The 22,538-nt window shown below is 45.6% G+C and overlaps 1 protein-coding gene across 3 annotated transcripts in view; it reads left to right on the top strand.

Moving 5' to 3' along the window:
- Positions 1–782: 782 nt before the first annotated feature.
- Positions 783–22,538, top strand: part of SUDS3 (SDS3 homolog, SIN3A corepressor complex component) — a 76,508-nt gene continuing 54,752 nt past the window's right edge. For all 3 annotated transcript variants that reach the window (XM_040619863.1, XM_040619862.1, XM_008707712.2), the window contains exons 1-10: positions 783–1,112; positions 3,003–3,072; positions 5,437–5,492; positions 7,032–7,103; positions 10,013–10,032; positions 11,303–11,459; positions 19,263–19,358; positions 20,544–20,605; positions 20,748–20,769; positions 21,895–22,000. In XM_040619863.1, coding sequence (XP_040475797.1) covers positions 971–1,112; positions 3,003–3,072; positions 5,437–5,492; positions 7,032–7,103; positions 10,013–10,032; positions 11,303–11,459; positions 19,263–19,358; positions 20,544–20,605; positions 20,748–20,769; positions 21,895–22,000 — 803 coding nt within the window. In that variant the 5' untranslated portion in view covers positions 783–970. The remainder of the gene's footprint in view (positions 1,113–3,002; positions 3,073–5,436; positions 5,493–7,031; positions 7,104–10,012; positions 10,033–11,302; positions 11,460–19,262; positions 19,359–20,543; positions 20,606–20,747; positions 20,770–21,894; positions 22,001–22,538) is intronic.

The following is a 22,538-nucleotide window of genomic DNA, read 5'->3' as shown; positions in this document are numbered from 1 at the left end:
CTTCCTTATGTCAGCTTAATTAACTTCCTGCAGGCAAAATGTTCCGCTTGCTCAGTTGAGAGTTGTTAGTAAGTTATCAGATGGGGAAAAGCACCTTTTAAAAAATTAATATTCTAAGAAATATGAGGCAGCAGTAATGTACAACACTTGGGTGTGATCGTGGAAACAAGGCAGCCTGGACGCTACCATTTTTTAGGTAAATGTTCTTTTCTCATCTGTAAAATCGGGAGAATACCTTATTGAGTACACCTACACAAACAGAAAGGACTGTGACAGACTGGGAAAACACCCTTTTGCTGTCCCCAAGATGGAATTATCAGCATCCTTGTCTTTTAGTTCTCAATAAAGCTCCAATTAGGGGAGGAGCTAGGCTCTGGGAGATGATCACGAAAATTCTAGATGTCAACGTTTCCCAGCCTATAAAGGGGATGGTTCATGTCGTTCACCTATTTCAATGAGACCACCTTCAATCCTTCTGCCTCTCTCAGGTCGCTAATGACCCTCACTTTAGTTTTGGCTCCTTGCGCCGCCTGGCGGCTGTTTTCAGAAGTCGCCTGCGAGCTTCGGGGTCCTAGCCGCGGCCAGTCCTGTCCAAGGATTTGCCTAATTCTAGAGAAATTGTCTCCGCCCCTCCCCACTACCCGTTGAGGATTTTAAAGAAGGCGATGAAAGGGCCGAGGTTAAGACGAAGGGGGCGTCCGGCGGCCTCTCCATCCCCTCAAGGATGACGGAGTCAGGCGGTCCTCGGGCAGCTCGCGACCCGGAAGTCGCCGCCGGCGCGAGGCCCCCGTTGCCGAGCGCGGGCGCGCGGGGCGGAGCTTGGCGGAGACGGGGAAGGGGTCGCCGCGGCTCCCGCGGCTCCCGCTCCTCGAGTTGGCGGCTCCCTCGGGGGCTGCTAGGCGGGCGTCGAGTCCGCAGAGCGCGCGGCCGCGGTCGCTGGGTGACACGCTCAGCCGCGGCCAGAGGCGACATGAGTGCCGCGGGGCTGTTGGCTCCGGCTCCGGCCCCGGCTGGAGCACCGCCGGCACCGGAGTACTACCCGGAGGAGGACGAAGAGCTGGAGAGCGCCGAGGACGACGAGCGTAGCTGCCGGGGCCGCGAGTCGGATGAAGGTGCATGCTCTGGCTGGCCCGGCAGCCCGGGGCAGGGGTGGGAACCGCTGAGGGAGTGAGTGGGCTGCACGGAGCGGGGCGGGGCGACCTCCCGGGCTGGGGGAGGCTGAAGGGGCCGCTGGGAGGAGCGCGGCTCCAGGAAGTTACCGCCACCTGCGCTGGGCCCGGGGCCGCTGTGGGGACGTCGTACCCTAACAGTTACGTGAAGGAGGGATTCGGGAGCTGCTGTCTGAGCCGGAGGTCCCTTTAAGATTCTGTCCCTCTCCCTTCAACCGTCTCTGGCGAACCTCAGGTCTTTCCTGGTTGGAATGAGAAAGCCTTCCATTGAGTGTCTTGAGTACCCCTCCCCTTTTTAGTTCTGGAGAGGATCAGAGCAAAGCCCAGTTTGGCTTCCAGGTTCCCAAGTTACTCCCCACGATCCTTCACCCCGGGGAAATGCTTTAGCCAGCCCTACTTGAGCAGTGCAGTTCAGGTTGCTTAAAAGAACGAGACCTGGAATCAGCCAGATCTAGGTCTAAATTTGGCTCACTGAACCCAGAGTTGTGATCTTAGACAACTTAGTTAAGCTTGCGAGGCTCAGTTTCCCCGTCCGTAATGGGGCTTCCTAGCGTAGGTGTGAGGATTAAATGAGATGTGCATAAAGTACTTGGCCTGGTACTCAGTGGATGTTTTCATAAAACTGGGGAAGCAGTTACAGGGGAAGATAGGGATTTGCTTAATGGTGCCCAGGTGTTGTGTTTTCAATTCCACGTTCTTTGCGTTATCATTACTGCTTCTCAGAGCCCAGCTTTTCAAACTGGCAGTTTGGCAAGTGTGAGGAAGACTGTTTTGGAGGGATTGAGGAAGGAGCTACTGGAGAAGGAGAGAGGTGAAAAAAACATGAAAGGACACAGGAGAAGAAAGAGGAGATAGAGACCAGTATATGGGTGGAATATTCCTGGCACAAAATAGAGCAAAAGGTTGGCCTGGTTGCTGGAATGAGGAATATGTTTTATTCATCTCAGTTCCCCACGTGCCAAGTACAGTGGCTGGCATATGACAGGGATTCAGTGAAGGTCCCTTGACTGAAAGGAGAAGGCTTTGTGAAGATTTGGACCTGCAGGAGCCTTTAAAAAGGCACTGACATGTGCAGATAATAAAGTTGAAGGGACTAGTTGCGTTTGGTTAAACTACATTAGAAGACGGGGCTTAACCAGGGATTTTGAATGTGAAACACTTGTAACTGCTCTTAATGCCCATAAGGGGGAGCGACGAAGCCAAAATTGATTTTTATCCCTGCTCAAGTAGGGCTGTTGAAATTATGTAGACACTCCACTATTTACTTACTTTAAGAACAATGTTTAAAATGTTCTGAAACACTTTCTGTTTGATCATCTTGTCCCTTTCTTCTCCCTTTAGTTGTAACTTTGAAAACACTTCAGTTATTATTTTTAAATATTCAGTTATTGGTTTGGATCCTCCTTTGTACATATGTGATGTAAAATCTGTTCAAACTGGGCATAGAACAGAAGAGAATGGACGTCCTAGGTCATTTTGGAGAAGTGAGCAAGGCCTGGCTGCCTCTAGTTGTCCTGTCTGACGCTCACAGCTCCGTTTCCTGAACTGCCAGTGTGGCTTCTGCAGAAGTAACAGCCTTGACCATGACTGCCTACCTCTCACGCACCCTGTTCTCTGGTTGCACTTCAGATGAACACAGCTCTTTGCATAAGTCTGGTCATGTCTAAGTTGGAAATGGCATTTTCTTTCCTAAAGTAACTATGTAATATTTTTTACTGATGGCTTTCCACAGGCCTCCATTCATTTTAGAGAAGTTTAAGTGTTGCTTCGTCACGTGATACCAACTTTATGAATTACAATTTTAACAAACCTTTCTTCCCTGATTTTACTTAGACACTGAAGATGCTAGTGAAACTGACCTGGCAAAGCATGATGAAGAAGACTATGTAGAAATGAAGGAACAGTGAGTATGATTCTTACCTTTCTTGTTTGGAATACAGAGTTGACAAGGAAATCTTGATAGTGACCTTATGTGTATGGTTTTGACCATAGAGCTTCCAAAGTCCATGTGTATGTGTGCAGTTTCCCCCTTGAAATTTGTCATGTGTAATTGGTCTTCTTGTTAAAAGAATATTTTGAGGGTTGGCTAGGAAGAACCTTGAGGGAAATGATCCCAGGGAAATAAGGCCACATATCAAGAGAAGACTGTTTCCCACTTCTTCGTGTTTTTTTTTTTTTTTTTTAATTTTTTATTATATTATGTTAGTCACCATACAGTACACCCCCGGTTTCCGATGTAAGGCTCGATGATTCATTAGTTGTGTATAACACCCAGTGCACCATGCAATACGTGCCCTCCTTACTACCCATCACCAGCCTATCCCATTCCCCCACCCCCCTCCCCTCTGAGGCCCTCAGTTGTTTTTGTTTTTTTTTAAACGTGAAAACTACTACTCAGGGTAAAGGGTGTGTTGTAGCTATTTGGTTCTCAGATGGGGTGACCCCACCAAGAGCTGATGGTGTGCTGGCTGCCTGGGAAGCTCAGAGAGAGCTGGACTGGAGAGCAGTCCTCCTGTCTCCTGCTCTAGTGCCCTTTCCACTCGTCACATATCCCTGCTCAAGCCTTCTCTAAATGTGCCCAGAGAAACGAAAACCACTTGCTTTTATTGTAAACACAGATGCAAGATTGTATAAAATAGATCCCAAAAGTATTGTTGAATGTATTTTGAGGATCTTGATTTGACTTTAAATTCTTTTATCTTTAAACTAGATGATCCACATTCCTTTTTTTATAGGTCTTATTTGCAAATGGTTCGTGACCATCCTCTGAATTCTGCTATCCTTTTTAAGCTTTGGAACCCGAAGGGGTAATTCAGCTAAATCCCACCAATGCTGAATAGAGAAAGATTACCTTAATAATTCATGTGATTTTTCTCACAGCTTCATGCCTGAAACTGTGCTTCCTTTTATTTTTATTCTCTTCAGGCTTTTTCCTGATATACCTTGAACAATTTCCACATACCTTTCTGTTTTCTGAATCTGAATTTGTTTCGCTTGTTTATTTTTTCAATCTGTTAATATTCCCTTTCAAAGACAGACTCAGAAGTCAAAGGCGTTGTTTACCACATTCAATGTGGTGGAAAATTGAATACACTGGGTTCCAAATACTTATTGTGTGCAGTTTGTATACATCTCTTTCCTCTGTTTGGCATGTTTAAGCATTCTTTTGAGATCGTATTTTAATTGAACATGCCCCTAGAAAAATTTTTGATTAAAATTGAATGCCTTGTTTGACTCAAGGTGAGTGTTGAGAGTACATTAGAATTCTCGTTGATCTTTTAATCAGACCTCCTGTGTAATTCCCAGATTCTGCCTACTCTTTCATCTGTGTAAATAGTTGGGATGTATTTACAGCCCTTATTTTGAGCAGTCAAAAAGCTATTGTGCCTGTTACTTGTTGGACAGAGTTCATTCAGATTGCAAATCTTGTTTTTGTCACTGTAAAATTGGGGGTGTTTTTCAGGTAGAAGCAACAACACTGTTGAAATAAGATTTACTTGTGGAATCCACCATTCAAACAAACTTGCCAGAGTGTATAATGACTTACAATCCATTTAGTATGTGTATCTGTGGGGAGGGGGACAATCTAGGCACTTTTGCTTTTTGTGTGCTGTGTGTTCTTATCCAGCTGGGGCTGCAAATAAATCCTGCGTTTTAACTTTTGTTACTGAATAACTATTATTTCTCTGATCCTAAAAGAGTAGTGCTTTTAAAAAATGGCATGAAGGTTTATTAACTTGGTGCTTACACAGCTATGCTGTCTACATAAAAAAACGTGCCAAAGGCATAATCTTACTCCTTCGGAACTTACAATCTAATTGTAGAGTTGATACAAGAGCTGCTGTGTTTAATGCCTTTGCTACATTTTCGTGTGTTATTTATGCTTCTAAATCCATAAGGAAATGGCATCACACTTTCAGTTTTTCTTTGTGTTTTATTGCCTGTTTATCATTGTCACTTATTTATTAAAATCTGCGTGTCTTCATATTTGTAGATTTCAGACTGATTATCTCTAAAGGTGGGATAACACAGGAGAATCTACAGAATTGGGATATGATTCAAGAACACAGAATCCTTGTCCCTTTCTGATCCCTTTAGCTGCTGGTACATTTTAAACCAGTTGGCAGACTTCAGTTTTCTCTGTCTCCTAAAAGACATTAATGACATTCCCATAACAACCCAGGTAATTCCTGTGTGCAGATTAGTTTAGAATTGAGTATTCAACGTTTCTGTCTTTCAGTGTGGCTTTCGTTGTTTTTCTTTACAGGATGTATCAGGATAAACTGGCTTCTCTCAAGAGACAGTTGCAACAACTGCAGGAAGGTAGGTGTGTGGTTTAACCCTTCATTTCGAAATATACTTGGTATTGCAAGCCTTTGAAATCTGAGCATTTCACTCCCCTGTGGGAGTGATTTAAAATTTGGTCTGATTTCAGCTGTCCAGTATGCATTTTCCTATCTTCTGCTGTCAGTAAAGTGGTGATTTTCAAACATTTTTGAACCCTCACTTATGGCCTTCTGAAGAGCATGAGCTGAAAACCACTGTGAGCCCCTAAAGCTAGACTTTTTTAGAAGAGACGTTGTTGCCAAAGAATACATGAAATTGTACCATTCTTTCTAAACTAAATGTTGATGAACTGTGGGTTATCCTTAATTGTGTTCTCTGTTGTTTGCTTGGTAAATTAAAAGTGGATTCTATCTTGTCCGATGCTGTTTCCTGCTAAAGGCAGTTCAGCCTGGGGTTAAGAGTATTGGCTCTCGAGTGCCATCACGGGCTTGAATCATAACTGTACTATTTTCTGAAAATTTGACCTTGGGCACATCACTTCATCTTGCTTAAATTTGTTTTCCAGTCTTTGAAATGCAGAAAGTGGAAGCCATGTGATTGCCCCTGAGGGGTGTCTAGCACTGTGGGATGCACTGGGAGCTCAAGGACAGCTGTGGCCAGCAACTCTTGGGCTTATTTTTGCAGAGCCCCCTCATCAGTGGAACAGCTTTTCCACTAGGTCCTTATTTTGCTTGAACTAGCCCGTCTGACACTGATTTCTGCTAAATAGTGAAAAAAGGTTCCCATGAGTTGCATTCACACATCTTTGTTTTATTTCTATTTTTTTTTCTTTCTTTCCACGATAATGGAAGTGTTGCCAGAGAAAGAAATGCATTCCACTCTAGCAAGTGTATATGGCATATCTGGCACAGCTGAATGAGGGATTTTGAAAAAGATGCCATTAATATACCTTACTAATACGTTATGATCAGGAAACACTTTGCACACTAATTGTGACCCTCATAATTCGCTGCTTTTGGGAAAAGCAATGACATGAGTAGACATTTGGTGAAAATCTATACCTGAGCTGTTCAGAATTGTCACTGGCTGTGCATATCTATTTAAATTTAATTAAATATTAATAATTCAGTTCCTCAGTTGCACTTGCTCCATTTCAGGTGCTCAGTAGCTACGTATGACTAGTGGCTCCCATGTTGGACAGTGAAACCTAGGACATTTTCACTGTTGCAGAGATCTGGGCCTTACTGAGAATGAGCTTTTCTCAGAAACGGGAGGCCCGTTGACTCAAACTGGAGCAGCAGGTGATCAGAATCACTTGAGGAGGCCTGTGCCTTTCTACTCCCCGTCACTTGCTAGAGAGTCTTAATCCACTAGGTGGGGGGATTTCTGCTCTGGGCCTTGGTTGAGAACCAGAGTCCAGTTAGCTCTGTTTGCTCGTGCCTTTCCCTGGTTTGTGTTTTATTTACTCTGATGGTATTGAAATAGTTCCTGCTGGTGCTAAACAATTTTAGGAACTGAAATGTAGAGCGGATTGATCTTCAAAGTAACGTTTTATTTTGTAAATCTCAAAATCAGGTACATTACAGGAATATCAGAAGAGGATGAAAAAACTAGATCAGCAGTACAAAGAGAGGATCCGAAATGCAGGTGAGGCTCTGTCTTAGGTGGGAGTAAATGATCTTTAGGTGTTCTTGCTTTTGCTGGTCATCAATGTAATGTGGCCATAAGAGGTGTCATCTAAATTGCAGTGCATATATTCTCAGATATGGAGGAGGGAAAAGTTTAGGGAAGAGAGGCTCCAAAGCCACAGTTGTATAAAACTGACTCATCTTTTTTCCAGTGGCCTGTGAATGATCTTTAGTTGAGCTTACTAGTTGTGGCTCCGTGCAGTTATGCTCCCTGGTGCCCCCAGGGTAAGCAGTCTTGCGCATTCTTTCTCGCATGTGCATGGCTGCCTGAATGGACCATCAGAGGAGCTACAAAGGGAAAGAATTGTAGCTTGTTTCACTCTTGCTTGAAGTTTGTTCTTGAATCCTCTGCTCAGGGAGGAAGAGGTGTTCTCTTGTTTTTCCCCTTGAGTGTTATAAGCATTTAGGGGAAGAGGATGCTTTGGTTTGTTGTACACAGTAAATGTATCCTGAGTAAGAATTTGTCGAGCACCTGCTACATCCAAGCTCTGAGCAACATGAAATAGTGGAACACACTGTCCTTGACTTAAGCAAATGTGCGATTTCATTGATAAAAGACATCCAAACGCGGAAAAAGTTAAGGAACATTCTGAGGTAAATAATCATGCAAAAAGTAAGATGTGATGATTGTTCGAAGTGTATTAACACAGATTACTGGACTTACAGGAAATGTTTCGTAACTGTTCGATTTGGAAGCTCCTTGTCAGCCAGCATTTTGAGCGCTGGCATGGTGCCTGTTCCTGCAGTGGTCAAAGTAATGCTGGGTTTTCAGATGAGGTCTGGGGGCCACTGCTCAGGCTGCTGTCCTCTCGGTTTCTGATCCGGTGTCTTCCCAGCTCCTGTTGGTGGAACTTTTCCCTCCTCTGGGCAGTAGATGTCCTGTGTACACCAACAAGTAGAAAGGGAGCTGAAGGGCGTGGGAGGCCCTGGGAAGATGGAAGTAATAGTCATTAGCCTTCTGCCCACCCACATCCCGCCTGCCCCTGAGTTTACCCCCACTGCGATGTGAGTTCCTGAGGCACTCCTTGGGACGTCTGTGAAATCCCCTGCCTTCTTCCCAGTGTTCCCCTCTAGCAGGGAAAGGAGGTGCACTGTGGAGGGGTGAGGTCCTAGGTTTAGATCTTCTCTCTGCACCTTAGATCTTGTGCCTGTAAGCAGGTTTTGCTCTTGGAGCCTCAAGTTCCCCATCTGCAGGGGGGAGTACGAATACCTCACAGAACTGGTTTAAGATGCAGGTAAGGAAATCTAATTGACATGAGCCATTTTTCTGCAGCTAGAACTGCAGCATGAGTATTGCGTGGTTTTCCTTAGTTCTGCTCTCTTTCCTGTCCTCACGTGTTCTTTCAGAAACGTTGCTCTCCCCTGCCCCCCAGGTACGAATGCAGAACAACTCCTAAGTCAGTCCCAGCTTGAGCCTTAAAGAGCACATTCTTGCAGAGCTAACCCACCTGTTCTGGTTGTGTTGGTGCCTGGCTGTTGTAACTCAATAACTAGCAGCTCTGAGAACTGATTGCCAGTTTGACTTGGTGCAGGGGTGATTTCTGAGAATGGCACAGTCAATGCGTCAAGTTCGTTTGTGCATCTAAGGCACTCATAGGAGTGAGCGTGTTGGCCTGGATGTGCCTGGGCTCATGTGCTCAGCCATTCTCAAGGCAAGAGTGATCAGGGCTTCTGGGGGGTTGGGGGGGTGTTAGAAAATAATGAATGGCTTGTTCTTTTCTCAGTTAAATTTTCTTTTCTTTTCTTTTCTTTTTTTAAGTAGGCTCCATGCCTAACGTGGGGCTTGAACTCAAAACCCCAAGATTAAGAGTCCTATGTTCCACTGATGAGCCAGCCAGGCACCCCTCCTCAGTTAAATTTTCTTATTCAACATCTGTTAATTGAGATCTGAATTCTTAATCTGAAGTCCTGAAACTCAGAATTTTATGAAATTATATGTGGATGTGCGTATATGCTGTTTTAGAGGGAAAGAGATCCATAGGCTTTATCACATTTGTGAAGGATACCATGGTAAAATGTAAACAGCGCCTCCTGGAGTTGTTGGTTCACCAGCAATCTTTGTGACGTAGGCAGCAGCCCCACTGTCACCCAGGAAAGATGAGATGCCATGGACCTGTTTTGTTCAAAGGGCTGGCTCTATAGAGAGGCTTATAATCTAGTGGTGGGGGGAGCTGCTGGGTAAACAGTTGTTAATTGCCTGCACAGGGTGGGTGATAAATAAGCTGTTGACTGCTCACCAGTGGATACTTGGATGTGTCTGAGAGGCGGTTGGTGAGTGAAGGGTCCTTAGGAAAGGCTATTTTAGATCTGAAGCTTGGAATTGCAGTCAGACCCAGAGGGCGTTGCCATGGAGGTGCAGCCATCTGTGGGGTCTTGGTGGCTTGTGAAGAATGCCCTGGGGGGGGCTCAGAACCTCTGCCCTCTGAGTTCTCCAGGAATATCCTTCCTTGCCACACACAGTCCTTCACACATGCTTTAAAAACATCAATGTTGACTCTGCTTCTGGAGTAGTTGCGTTGTTCCTTCTGGACTCATCCTACGCTGTAGAACTGTTGGAGGGTATGTACTGAGTGAAAGAAGGGATAACTTTCAGTTTTATTTTGCCAGGGTAGTTTGGTTTCTGCTGCTTGCTTTTGCCCTTGGGCAGAACTGCCGGAAGTGATTCTATTCAGGGCCAAATTTTAACTAGACATGAGTGCTTCTTCCATCCTTCCCTTTCATGTATATCAACACTTTACTGATGGAAACATTTGCTCTGTGTAACCATGCTTTCAGAAAGTAATTACTGCCTCTAAATGAGTCCTACCATCACTGTCGAGAAAGGTGACACAGCCTAGCGAATCTAATTGCATGTTTTATCTCTTTCAGAACTCTTCCTCCAGCTGGAAGTAAGTACCTTGGATCTTCTGGGTTTGCAGGCCCTTTCTGAGGCTGGAATCTTCCTCTCCCAATCCAGAGAATCTTTTCTTTTGTCACCAAATGGACAGTTAAGAAGCCCCCAGCTGCAAGCCTTCATCACTGTTCTGTTTGACTAAAGGACATTTTGGGTCTTAATTTAGAAATTGCCATCTCTTCATTTGTAGAGTGGGCAGCCTCAGATTATCACAGGGGACTAGGGGATACTCACCCCTCACTGCTTTCTTGTTGACTTCTATCTCACGTTAAAGCCATCTGGGAGTGTCTCTGAATTATAACGGTCTAGTAATTTGTTATGTTGGTCCTTGACACAGCCCAGTCTCTGAATTGGCTCAGTGGTTCAGTTTTATAGCCAAAGCTGTCTTGGTCAGTAGGAAAGACAGATATAACATTTTTCCTTTCCTTCAGCGGACATCTGAGTGTTGTTTCTTTTTGAAGCACAGTGCTGTGGTACAGAGATGGGAGCCTGAATCTTGGATGATGATCGCTTCCTGGGGTGGCTAGTGTGTATGTGTGGGGGGAGTCCTGCCTTTATCAGAGCCACACACGAGCGTGAGAAGGTCATGCTTTAACAGAGCACGTTATCAGAAACCGTTTTACCACTGAAGTCAGTGCAACACATAGAGTCACAGCCCGCAGGATTATGTGATCCACAGCTGTAGCCCACCGTAAGCTCCCTTGTTCTTCACTTAATACGATGGTCAGATTTAAAAAAGGAACACCTTTTTATTTAGCATTATTTCAATGTTCGAGTACTTGAGGGTTCAGGTACCTAATAGATGACCTTCTGCTCTAGTTGATCTTTATCAACAAATACAGTAACTTGGGTCATCTCAACTCAGTATTTTGTAATTGCAATTAGTTTTGAATGTAGGTATTTCATCCGGAATGTACTATTTTCCTTCGAAATTGGGGCTTTAAAAGAGTTTGTCTTTGAGAATCTTAAGTTTCATTTTAGCATGGAAGCCGTGCAGTGTAAGAGGTGGAAGAGAGGAAATACTGAGTAGCAAGGCGGGTATGCTTGTAAAAACAAGCAGAAGTCCTATGGTTCAATTTTATGCATTCGTTGGGAAACTTGCTCCCAGACATCCCGTTACTGTCAGTGCGCATGTGAGTGCCGCTATCCCACATTTCTCATAAAGGTGTTTTCTGGGCTCTTGAGTGTAGAGCCAAACTTGCAGTTGGAGCCCTGGCTGCGAGGGTCTTAATGGAGCCTTAGCCTGTGTTTTCTCCTTTCCTCAGACTGAACAGGTGGAGAGAAACTACATTAAAGAAAAGAAGGCAGCGGTGAAAGAATTTGAAGACAAGAAGGTAGAGCTGAAAGAGAACCTGATCGCTGAGCTAGAAGAGAAGAAGAAAATGATCGAAAATGAAAAGCTGACGATGGAGCTGACAGGAGGTATGAAAGCCCCCCAGAGCAGGGTCCCGGGAGCCCTGGGCAGGACCTCCTCTCTCTTACCTCAGTTCCTTGTCCAAGCAGAGCCAGCTGGAAGGAGGGTGGGCTTTGACACGAAGGCTCAGAGTTCTTGCTCTGTCTGGTATTGGCTGTGTGACTTTGGTCAAGCCACTGAACATCTCTGAGCCTTTTTCCCCCCTCTATAAAATAGGGCTGATCAGACCTTGTCTTACAGGATTGTGGTCAGAGATGTGAGTGCCTGGCACAGTGCCCTGCGTGTAACAGGTGTTCAGTAAATGGTAGACCTTTAGTCCTGGCTGCAGCTGCTGGCTTATGCTTTATTTCATTTAGTTCCTGGGTCAGCTGCCATTCATGGATGACTTACCCAAGTCCCTCTGTGGTGGTGGGAATCTCTCTGCTTCTTTTTCAGTCTGCCTTAATTATAGAAAAGGCATTGTCTTCCTTTGACCTAGATATGAGAACAAAGGCGTTTGACTATATCATCTATGCTCTTAGATCCCTTCCCCAGGTGTTACTGTGAACATTTCAGACAGTAGGTACAAATTTGGCAGGAGTAAGCTAAACTGAACTAGTTTCCTGTAAAGGTAGTAAAGTTACATTAGACTCTGTGCCAGTCCCTCCCTTGCCTTCTAGTTTTTAGTAATCCGCATACGGGAACTCAGCAGGATGTAGGCAAGTTTAAGGGAGAAGCAATATGGGCTGACTGTTCTGTTGCCATATGTAGACTGATGAATCCTAGAAGGATACAGAGCGGGAAGTGGCTTGAACTAGATATTTTGGAACTTGGCAAAATTTCTGTCAGCGAATATTGCAAGACAAGTCAGTGGTGAGTTTGTCACCTGGATGTGTAAGCGCATGCCTTCTGCACACCCCCGGATTTCCCTCTTATCATGTACAGGAGGTGCTGGAGCTCTGGCATATCTAATTTTAGTAGAGGTCCATGAGAGATGCATTGTTTTCACGTGAAGTTCCTGGGGGTGGACTTTAAAAGTAACAGTTAAATGGTATTTCCTCTTCAGTATTTCTGGTGCTGTGACCCAACATGGGCCTTTGGTTAACGTAAACTTCTAGCCCAATCCCCATGATAGACCTATGAGAATGTGGTGTGTTTGAAGTGGGGGATCTGATTCTTGAAAATCTCTCTTCTGATATCTCTCTTTTTGAAAGACTTGGCAGAAGGAATTAATTCCTTGAAGGCCTCTGAAAGCGGCTCAGAAATGTTTTTTTGGTGAGAGTGGATGCTAAAATAGCGTTTTCATACAGCACCATCTTGTTCTTGTGGCCACGCTTTGTTGATTAGACTGCTAGCACTGTGCTGCCTTGTTCGGTACCAGTCTGCCGGCCTGCTTTCTGACCTGTACACCGTTTTCTTTGATGGTGGCTGTTTCTGGCATTGATGCCTCATCGCTCTCTGCTAGAGCCACCAGATGTTCAGGAGTCTTCATTAGGCTAGTGGGAAATATTGTCCGTTTATAGCTGCTCCCTTTCCATCTGCAGGGAGGGATATCATCACCTTACCTGTGATTTGGCATCCTGATTATTGACAAGCAATAGACATTGTTTGGCCAGGCCGCTTTGCAGCCTGAATCTTAACTGGGACAGGAGGCATCCCCAGTGACTAGAGGCTGAGCCTGCCAGGGTAGAAAAGACAAATAAATGCAGGGAAGTCATTTGTAACGCAGTAAAATAGATTATACAAGTGCTTAAAGCTAGCCATGGGCATTAAAGGTACCGATGTCCTTCCTCAAGCCATTTGGTACCCTTGGTATGGAAAGCTGTGCCAAGGTAATGATAGAATGTCGGAAGAAAAGGCAGTGGAGCTAGAAGGATAATTAGCGTTTCCACAGATGGTGCTGCTATGGTCCTGGATTAAAGGCCTGATTTCATTCCTCTCATTGAGTGACTTATTTCACCTTTGTGGATTGATGCCCAATATCTGCTCTGCCCGGAAAAGATATTTCTTAAAATCTCCTCTTCTGGTTCAACGTGAAGATCTCTTGAAAAACAACATTGGAATTAGAGGCCAATGGGACACTCAGACCAAATAACCCGTTGGGAATGAGAAGATCAAGTGACCTGCTTTGTCCGAGCGGGACTGAAAGCATTTGCAGACACTGTGGGAGTTATTGGGAGGTTCTCTCCACTGCCCACACCGCTTGAGAAGAACTTAGGACAATGGGTTATGCAGGTAGAAAGGTGTACTGTCGGTAAGGAGACCAGGATGAATTACTGATCAGTGCTCCCCCAGCTTGGGTGTGTGCGGGAGTCAGCTGGGGGTCTCGATGACGTGCAGCTTCTGCTTCAGTGGGTCTGGGGTGGAGCCTGTGATGTTGCATTTCTAACCACCTCCCAGGGGCTGCCGATGCTGTTGGCTGGACCACACTTTGAGTAGTGAGGGTGGAGGTGGAATGACCTGAGTGTGAGTTTTCTCTGCAGTTGAGGCCACGGTGATAAGTAACCCAGATAATCAATGAGAACTTAATGTGTGGGAGCTTTATCATTTTTCATCCATTTGTCCTCTCCCTGTCTTGAGGATACTTGCCTCTTCTCTTTTGTCTCAGCAGTCCACCAACCACTACTTCATTTTCTTTTGTAAATTTTGCCTCACCGGCGCATCTTCCAAGCCTCAGGCCCCTGTGGCAGCTACTGTGAGTTTCCTTTAGAAGATAAGTGGATTCATAGCTGGAGCCATGAGTATTTATAATATTAAAATCAAAATTATAATATCAAAATATAATGCTAAAGGACTGTTTCCTGAGTACTTACATCGAGCCAGGTATTACATAAAAATGTTAGAACTGCCTCGTTAGGCTGATAGATGTGGATGAATCCTGGCGCTGTCATGAACTTGGTTCTATGGTGGGGTTTTCTCATTTAGGAGGGAGATGGTAAAATCTACTTTGGAGGTTTGGTGCAAAGATGGGGTGAGACAGTGCCTATAAAGTGCTTGAAAGAGCCGCTGGCACACACAGTAAGCACTGAGGGATTGGGAAGTTGTGATGTCCTTTGACTTGACGTGGCACAGCAGCCTCAGAGGAACGGAGGCATTTGCTCAAAGTGCCTCAGCGTGATAGTGTGTAAGGCAGAATTGGTCTTAACCACCACATGATGCTATCTATCATGGAAATTCTGTGGATTCGTGTGGTACTGAGTGATTCATAAAATGAGGCTAATAGGTAAGGTGTGTGTCCTCAAGGAGCTTATATTTTGGTCGTTACGTGACTGGCACAGCCTCTTTATCTTGCCCAGTGTAAGGCGGTGTCCACAGAGCGTGCTCCTAAATGAAGGTGAAGATTTCTCAGCTTGTTTTTACTGATTGTAAAACCTTGCCGAGGTCTCTGTGGTTGTACTGATGCAGGCATGGTTTCACACAACGAGGAGCAGGTGCCAGTGAGCAGGAACCTTGGAAGTCCAGGCAAGGAGAGGAGGCCCCACACAAGTGTCTGGGTGGGGAGAAGGAAAGAGGTGACCTGGATTTTGGGTGGAGCGGGCTTTTCACTAGATGGTCTTTGCTGGTGCTGCCCTTGTGGAATCCAGGTGTTCCAGAGTACAGAGGAGGTTCACTCTCTCAGCACCATCCTTATTCTCTGGACAGCTTTTTGCCTGAGGGAGCTGGGGCCCTTGGTTCCTACCCTGGTTGGTCACTGAAGACCTGACCTTCCTTCTTCTCTCACCTCCCCCAATGCACCTCCCACAGGCACCCGCAGTGTCCATTCCTGATGCTGATGAGCCTGCCAACCCATTAGAGAGGGGCATGGGTGTCCTGGGCTTTGCTCTGGGCCTCTAGGCTCGCCCCGTGTTGTACTGCTCCTGGTTTGGGGGTCATTGCCAATCTGCTACAGTGGTCACTCTGCAGTGGCTTTTTTTTTTTTTTTTTTTTTTTATGAGAGTGCAAACCAGTGTTGGGGGGTAGGGGAGGAGCAGAGGGAGAGAAACTTAAGCAGACTCCCGCTGAGCACGGAGCGCAGCTCAGGGCTCTGATCTCATGACCTGAGCTGAAACCCAGAGTCAGATGCTCAACTGACCTAGCCACCCAGGCGCCCCAACATTCTTTTTCTTAAGGATGCTCCTTTGAGTCACTGCAACTGATATTTTCTCAGTAGCTAAACAAGTATGGGTTGGTCTGAGTAAAGTACGTTCATATGAAGCTTTTACTGCATTTGTGTTGGAGTGAATGACTAGGCCCAGAGAAGTGTGGAACCCAAGGCCAGCAGGGAAGTGCTAATTGTATGGTAATTGCAGGTAATTAATGTTATCAGGAATATGTCTCCATAGGGACGGTGCTGTAGTGGCTCTGCCCAGCACGGATTGAGCCTGCACTCCCATTTCTTAGCCAGCATGCCCAGTGCTACCTGGAGAGTGCCTGTGTCTGTCGGGTGTGGCCGTTCCTGCTGGCATTCCCCGGGAGCAGAGCAGGAGGATTTGTGCTCTTGTCACATACACGAGGTGGTTCGGAAAGGAGCGCTCGTTCAGTGTTTCTGTTTCCTGTCCCATCCCTCGTACCACCTCCCCCCCTGCCCCCCCGCCCCCGGCCACTGGTGTGTTTGGTGTTCGGTTGGATCGCAGATACTATCCCCACAGAAGCAAACCCATGAAGGGTTCTAGGTTTTCTGAGAGGCTTTCTGATTTAAGTCCGAGTTGTGTTGGGCTCGTCTGCAAGGCAGACTGATTTCCCACTCGAGTGCCTTCTACAGGGGTGCCATGCTCCAAGGTCTGGGTGTCACCTCCGGAAGTTTGTTTTTTGTGCTGGACCCAGACTGAGCCCCTTGGGACTCTCGCTGGCCAAACTCCAAGGACCCTGATGTTATAAACTCGGACTTCCAGCCTCTTGCTTCTCACGAGGCGTGGAACTTCTAGGTGGATTCAGACCCACGTAGTCAGATATCCTTTCCCTCTGTGAAAAATCGACATCAGGAGGTTGGAGCAAAGGGAGTGGAGTAGGTAATCTGCTGTGTAGTTTTGGGGCTGTGATGTTTACATGTTGGTCTTCCCCACGAGTCCCATCTTCCACCTGGACCACTGGCCAGGCCTGTTCCCCACTCCTTCTCTCCTGGATGGTGGTGGGGACAGGCCAGTACATTTCAGAGGCATTTTCAGAACACCTTCCTTCTGCTGAAGTCGTCTTTTGGATGAAAATTTATTAGGTTATTGTGGTGACTAGGCTAATAAAATAGATCGATTTTCACTATTTCATAAGAAGAATTCGATTGTATTTTCTGATCTATGAGTGATGCAGCTACGACTTTCTGAGCTTATTGGCCATGATTAGACTGGGTTATTCCCACATTCTCTCAGCTGTGCCTTTACTTGGCTTACTTCCATTACGTATTGCCCACCCGCCCCACCTGCCTTACTTGGCAGCCCAGACGACAGTGCACACTGGGCCATTGTCTTTGGTGGACAGAACATTCCGTGATGTTCACATGCTAGGTGCTCTTTCTCTAGCAGTCTTTGGGTTGGGTGAACTCCCTTCACATCTTGTTTTCCGAATTAGGCGTGAATGTTGCAAAGCCTCACAGCTGACATTGGTTGTTGTTGAAGATGTAACTTCATTCAGCTGTTTGCACCTTGACTTGTTAAAAAGATATTTGTATAGTGTTTACCTGGCTGCAGATGCGATAATAAAAACTAGCATCGATTGAACTCTTGCTCACCCAGCGCTGTGTTTAGGGCTTTACTGGTATCATCTCCTGTAACCCTCCCAGCATCCTGTGGGGGAAGTATTACGATAATTCCATTTTATAGATGAAAGTTGAGACAGAGTGTTTAGGTAGCCCGCCTTAGGTCACAGCTGCAGTAGGGATTCACACCTGGTGGCCAGTAAGTCACTGGAGAAGCACACCAGCTCCGCAGAGGGTGAGCCATTTCTCTCTCTCTTTTTTTAAAGATTTTATTTATTTATATGAAAGAGAGACATGGTGAGCCATTTCTTGTAGAGAGGATGATTGACCCCCCCCCCCTTTTTCTCAGGGGCAAGTGTGTTTGTCCTCCTTCCTTTTGCCTCCACCCACTCCCATGTACATCTTTCCAAATACTCATTAGGTCTGTGGTTCTTATCCCTTTCCCTCCATGTATAGGGGGAAAATCAGTGTTGCTCATTTCCCTTCTTAAGAACAACACGCAGAAGTATTTTGTGACTTTGTACATGATTATTATTTACTCGCAGATCATGCGTGTTGCTGTGTTAGAAGGGCTACACTTGAATTCTGTAAGGCTGTCCTGTCTGCTGTGCTGATAGTATGCATGGTCATGAATGAACGACCTCGTCAGGCTTGATCTCATCTAGTTGTTCCGAAGGAAACTGTGGAGCCCCTACTGTATGCCCGAACTATTGTGAGGTGCCGGGGTGGAATTCAGGAGTCTCTGGGGAGGATGTCCCATACAGTGTGGTGCTTGCTGGCCGAGGTTTGTACAGAGGTTTGCTCTGGTTGCTCGGGAGATGGTGTGACTCTGAAAACCATCATGGGATGGGGAGTGTTGAGCTGACTCTCAGGGGTGTTGTGTAGGAGTATGCCGGGCAGAAAAGAGGGGACCAGGCAGAGGGGACGGCATGTAAAGGCTTGAGGGTGTAGTAAGGCAGGTGACCTTGGGTGAGAGACTTAGCCAAAAGCTCTCACACAGTGTGTGTGTGAATGAAGAAGGGGTAAGACCAGAAAAAAGACACTTGGCCTTTTTTCTGTGGAGTGTGGCAAGCCATAAAAATATTGAATAAGAAAGGGATGATCTGATTTGTGCGTTAGGAAGATCGCTCTGAGGGAGGTGAGAATAGGATGATGGGTGGAGTTGAGAGGTGGTTTAATGGCAAAATTGCCTGTGATCTGGTGAATATGATGTTTGGGGGAAGGAAGATAAGTCACAATGACGTTCTGTTCTGACTGGGGAAGATGGACAGTTGTAATGCCCCCGAGACACAGGAGAGGAAGCAGCCGTGGGAGGTGAGACACGAAGTAAGGTCACTTGGGTCATTGAGAGTGGATGGTGTCGATGGGCATACGTTGCCATTCAGAAGGTTGGGGGAGCTGGCATTGATGATGGAGGCTCACTGGGACACGCAGAAAACCGACTGGACTGCAGTGGTCACCAGCAGAAAGGAGCCCAAGGAGGCAGATGAGGAGAGTAGAGACCTGTGTGGTGGTGGCTAGGGGAGGAGAGATTTAAGGCTAGGAGAGTCAGCAACAGTGTCAGACTGCGGAGAGAAGTCAAGAAGAATGAAAGGGACATTATTATGAGTCTTCGTTAGCTCATTCTTGATAGTCAAGTAGCTATAAGAGGTTATAAAACAAAATGAAAGTCCAGGTTTGTGAATGAACACGTCCTATAAAGAGGGTGGCACTGAGGCCAGTGGCCTCTCAGAGTCTTGTGCATGAGTGCACTTCAGTTCTCCCTCTCTCCATGGGAGTAGCAGGAATTAGTTGAACTAGATGATCCAAAGAGCCTACCTTCTGATCCCAAGAGCCTACCACTCTGTGGCTTCTGAATTTGAGGGAAGAGGAGGAAAGTTCTAGTTTTCGGGATGCTGGAGAGATGCTCCCACAGGTAGACTGCACATGGCTGGGCTGCATTTCTGAGAGGGGCATGCGCTTAGGCCAGACAGTCTGGGTCTTCTAAACACAGTCCCCTCCCCCCAACATCTGATATGGGTGTTGTGCTTGGTCCATGAATGAACCAAATGTCCCCAATAAGACAGTTCTGATTGGGTGGCTGTGGGGCAGATATTCTTATAGTACAGCGATTCTTACTTCAAGTGGGAGTTGGATAGATTTACCCATTCAATTCTTGCCACAGATTCTATGGAAGTGAAACCCATCATGACCAGAAAGTTGCGGAGGCGACCAAATGATCCTGTCCCCATCCCAGACAAGAGGAGAAAACCCGCTCCTGATATCCATTTGCATCAAGCCTTAATTGCTTTTTTTCTTAAGACTATTGAATCCTTTGCTTATCCGTTTGCTAGACTATACATGGCCATTGTCCTATAGAAATTATATGTGATTGGCAGGCATGTGTATTTATCCCTGGGCTAGGGAATAGCCAGTTTTTAAAAAAAGATTTATTTATTTGAGAGAGAGCAAGCTCAAGCACAAGCAGGAGGGGCAGAGGGTGAGGGAGAGAGAATCCCAATCAGGCTCCATGCTAAGCACAGAGCCCAGTGTGGGGCTCTTTCCCATGACTCCGATATCAGACCTGAGCCCAAACCAAGAGTTGGCTGTTTAACCGACTGAGCCACCCAGGCGCCCTGGGAATGGCCATTTTATTGAGTCCTCAACTGCTGCTGCTTCTAGTGAGAGGAATTTGTAGAGAGCAGTTATTTGGAAAGGAACTTTGTGCCGGAAGTTCAACCTGGTTTTAACATTTGGAGATTCAAGGGTGACCTCAGATTTCACGTGCCTTAATTTTTCTACTTGTAAAATGAGGCCAGTAATATGTGCCTTTTGTACCTCTATTATCTGTATCCTGAAAACAGTGGAACGCAAGTTGTTAAATGAGATTTCAGTCACATAAAAAAGCCCTTTAATCATAAAAGTGGGAGGGGGTGAGGGCGCACACAGCAAAATTCTGTTTCTGTCCTCTTGAGAAGAGGATAAATAGCCATTTACACAATATGACTCAATTGTCTGCCATCATGAAAGGGTTTAACTTCAGGTTCCTTTGTCTTTGCAACTGGGGGTTTAAGTTATGTGGGAAGAATAAGCCCACATCTGTGTGTGTGTGTGTGTGTGTGTGTGTGTGTGTGTGTGTGCGCGCGCGCACGATCGCACAGGGCTTCAGATCTTTGGAACAGAAAAGCACTTCATAAATTGAGGAGGAAGTTCTTGTACTGTGTCCTGTGCTCTCATTCTTGGAGTAACTGAATGACTTAGAGATGTTTGAAAGAAATTTGTGAGTTCTTTTACGTACCTGGGCACCATGACATTTAATAGGATCAGCAACTTCAAGAGGGGAATGTTTGTAGAAACAGCATCCGACAGAGTCCCACTATAAATCCTAAAATGCTGCTACCGTTTTGTTGATTTCTGCTTGCTTGGAAACCATGCTTCTCAGACACGTTCCTTTAACTCTCGACACCTCAGCTAAACTATTTGTTAACAGATGAACAGATCATGGAGGATCTGAGAACGTTAAATAAGGTACAGTTTGATTTTTTTGCTTTATTTGAAAGCTTAGGCTTGTGTTGTTCACATTACATGTTCAGTCGTTTTTGATACCTTTGTCACTTTACGTTGTATCTAAAATGATCTGCTCTAAGATTTCTTGTTGTTCTTCCTACAGCTTAAGTCACCGAAGAGACCAGGTGAGCGCACAGTGTTGCTGGCATTTGTGCAATCTTTTTTATCATGTTTTGGGAAAAGCATGCTTATACCTGACGGGATTGTTGCAATTTTCAAAAATAAAATGTCCATCATTTGCCTAAGAGTAGTCATCATGAAAACTGAAGGGAGCTTTAAGTGCCCGCTCCCCTGATTTTTTTTTTTTTTTTAACCCTGTTACGTTTAAAGTTATGTTTTCCTTGATTTCTTGTAAAAGAGACATTTGATGCTAGGCTGGTAAAGGTTTCCTTCTGTGTAGGCATCAGGCATAAGATTTAAGTCCTCTTCCATTTCTGGAAATGAAACTGGAAGGATTTTTCAGTATTTGTAGAGTTAAGTGCTGGGCACTGCTGTTCCAGTGGTGCTTCATGGCCTGGCTCTGGTGAGGGACTCCCAGTCCCAGCTTACATAAGAGGCCAGCCCAGTGTTCGCGGCGGTTCCTTCCAGAGTGGCACTTGAGAGTCCGTGCTAGGCTGCAGAATAGAATTCTGGACAGGCAAGGCATTGTTACGTTTTAAGCACCATGATTACTCACATGTCTGTCCACTCACCAAGCCTGGTGGAAGGAAACAAGATTCTTTTTTCTCTAAACAATTTCCTTCTGAGAGTCACCGTGGTCCACAGAGAGGTGCCGTGTTTCTGAAGGCATGATGGGGAGGGGGTTATGGAAGTGTGTGAATTTAGATCCTTTGAACCCACTGTAGTTATTAGCACTGTCTTGGCTTGACTCTGTGCATACATGATAGCCTGCTCTACCTAGTGATAAATAGTTCTAGAAATGACTTCGGATTTAAAATTCTAAAGAGATTTTCCTAATTCCTGCCCTTCTAGGCTTCCGATGGTCACTTGGGCAAATGACTTAGCCTGCCTGCATCCCTGGTTTCTCCTCTGTTCAGTGAGGTTAATCTTTGCCTTGCCTACCTCACAGGGTTGCTTTGAGCAAGTTAGGTGTAATATACAAGAATTTTGTTGAATTCTCGTTTTTACACCCCTAAGGACTGAATGATCATGATTATTGCTGCTCGTTAATAGCATTTCAGTTAAAGCATGTTGTTGGATCCATGTGCTTGTTACACGCTTAGTCACTGAAATATTTTTGGTTCCTCCAGCGTCCCCGTCCTCTCCTGAACACTTGCCTGCCACACCCGCAGAGTCTCCAGCCCAGAGGTTTGAAGCTCGGATAGAAGACGGGAAATTGTACTATGATAAAAGATGGTATGTTATGGAAAATCACAGATTATTCATTAAGAGTCTTCAAAGAACCCCTTGGAAAGAAGGCTGGGGCTCTATCTCATTGTTCCCGAGTATGGCTCCTGCTTAGCTTACATAGTACTGAAGCGGAATAACATTTCAGAGTGCGTCAGGCCTGGGACGCCTGGCTGGCTCAGTCACTGGAGCATGCAGCTGTTGATCTCGGGGTCAAGAGTTCGAGCTCCATGTTGGGCATAGAGCTTGCTTTTTAAAAAATAAAAATAAAAAAGTGTGTCAGGAGTCATTTGATCAATACTACTCATTTGATCTCTGAAGGCAGTGTTTCCTGAAAACGTGTTCTGATGGGAGCCCTCCTTCTCTCTCTCTCAGCTGCTGGCATCCTACTAGAATTTGTAGGCTTCTATCTTTGGTGATTCCCCTGTAGACTGAGGCCAGGGCTTATGTCCCTCTCTACCTTCTCTTAACTCTTCCCTTGTGCACTAAAATTTAATAGGTGTTCTGTGGAAAAAAGCATTTTGTAGTCAGATGAGTCTGGGGGATG

This window comes from Ursus maritimus, unplaced genomic scaffold (assembly GCF_017311325.1).
Source record: "Ursus maritimus isolate PB19 unplaced genomic scaffold, ASM1731132v1 scaffold_33, whole genome shotgun sequence".
Taxonomy (NCBI): Eukaryota; Metazoa; Chordata; class Mammalia; order Carnivora; family Ursidae; genus Ursus; species Ursus maritimus.
Note: the sequence above shows the minus strand (reverse complement) of the source record. Positions and strands in the feature narration are given on the sequence as shown.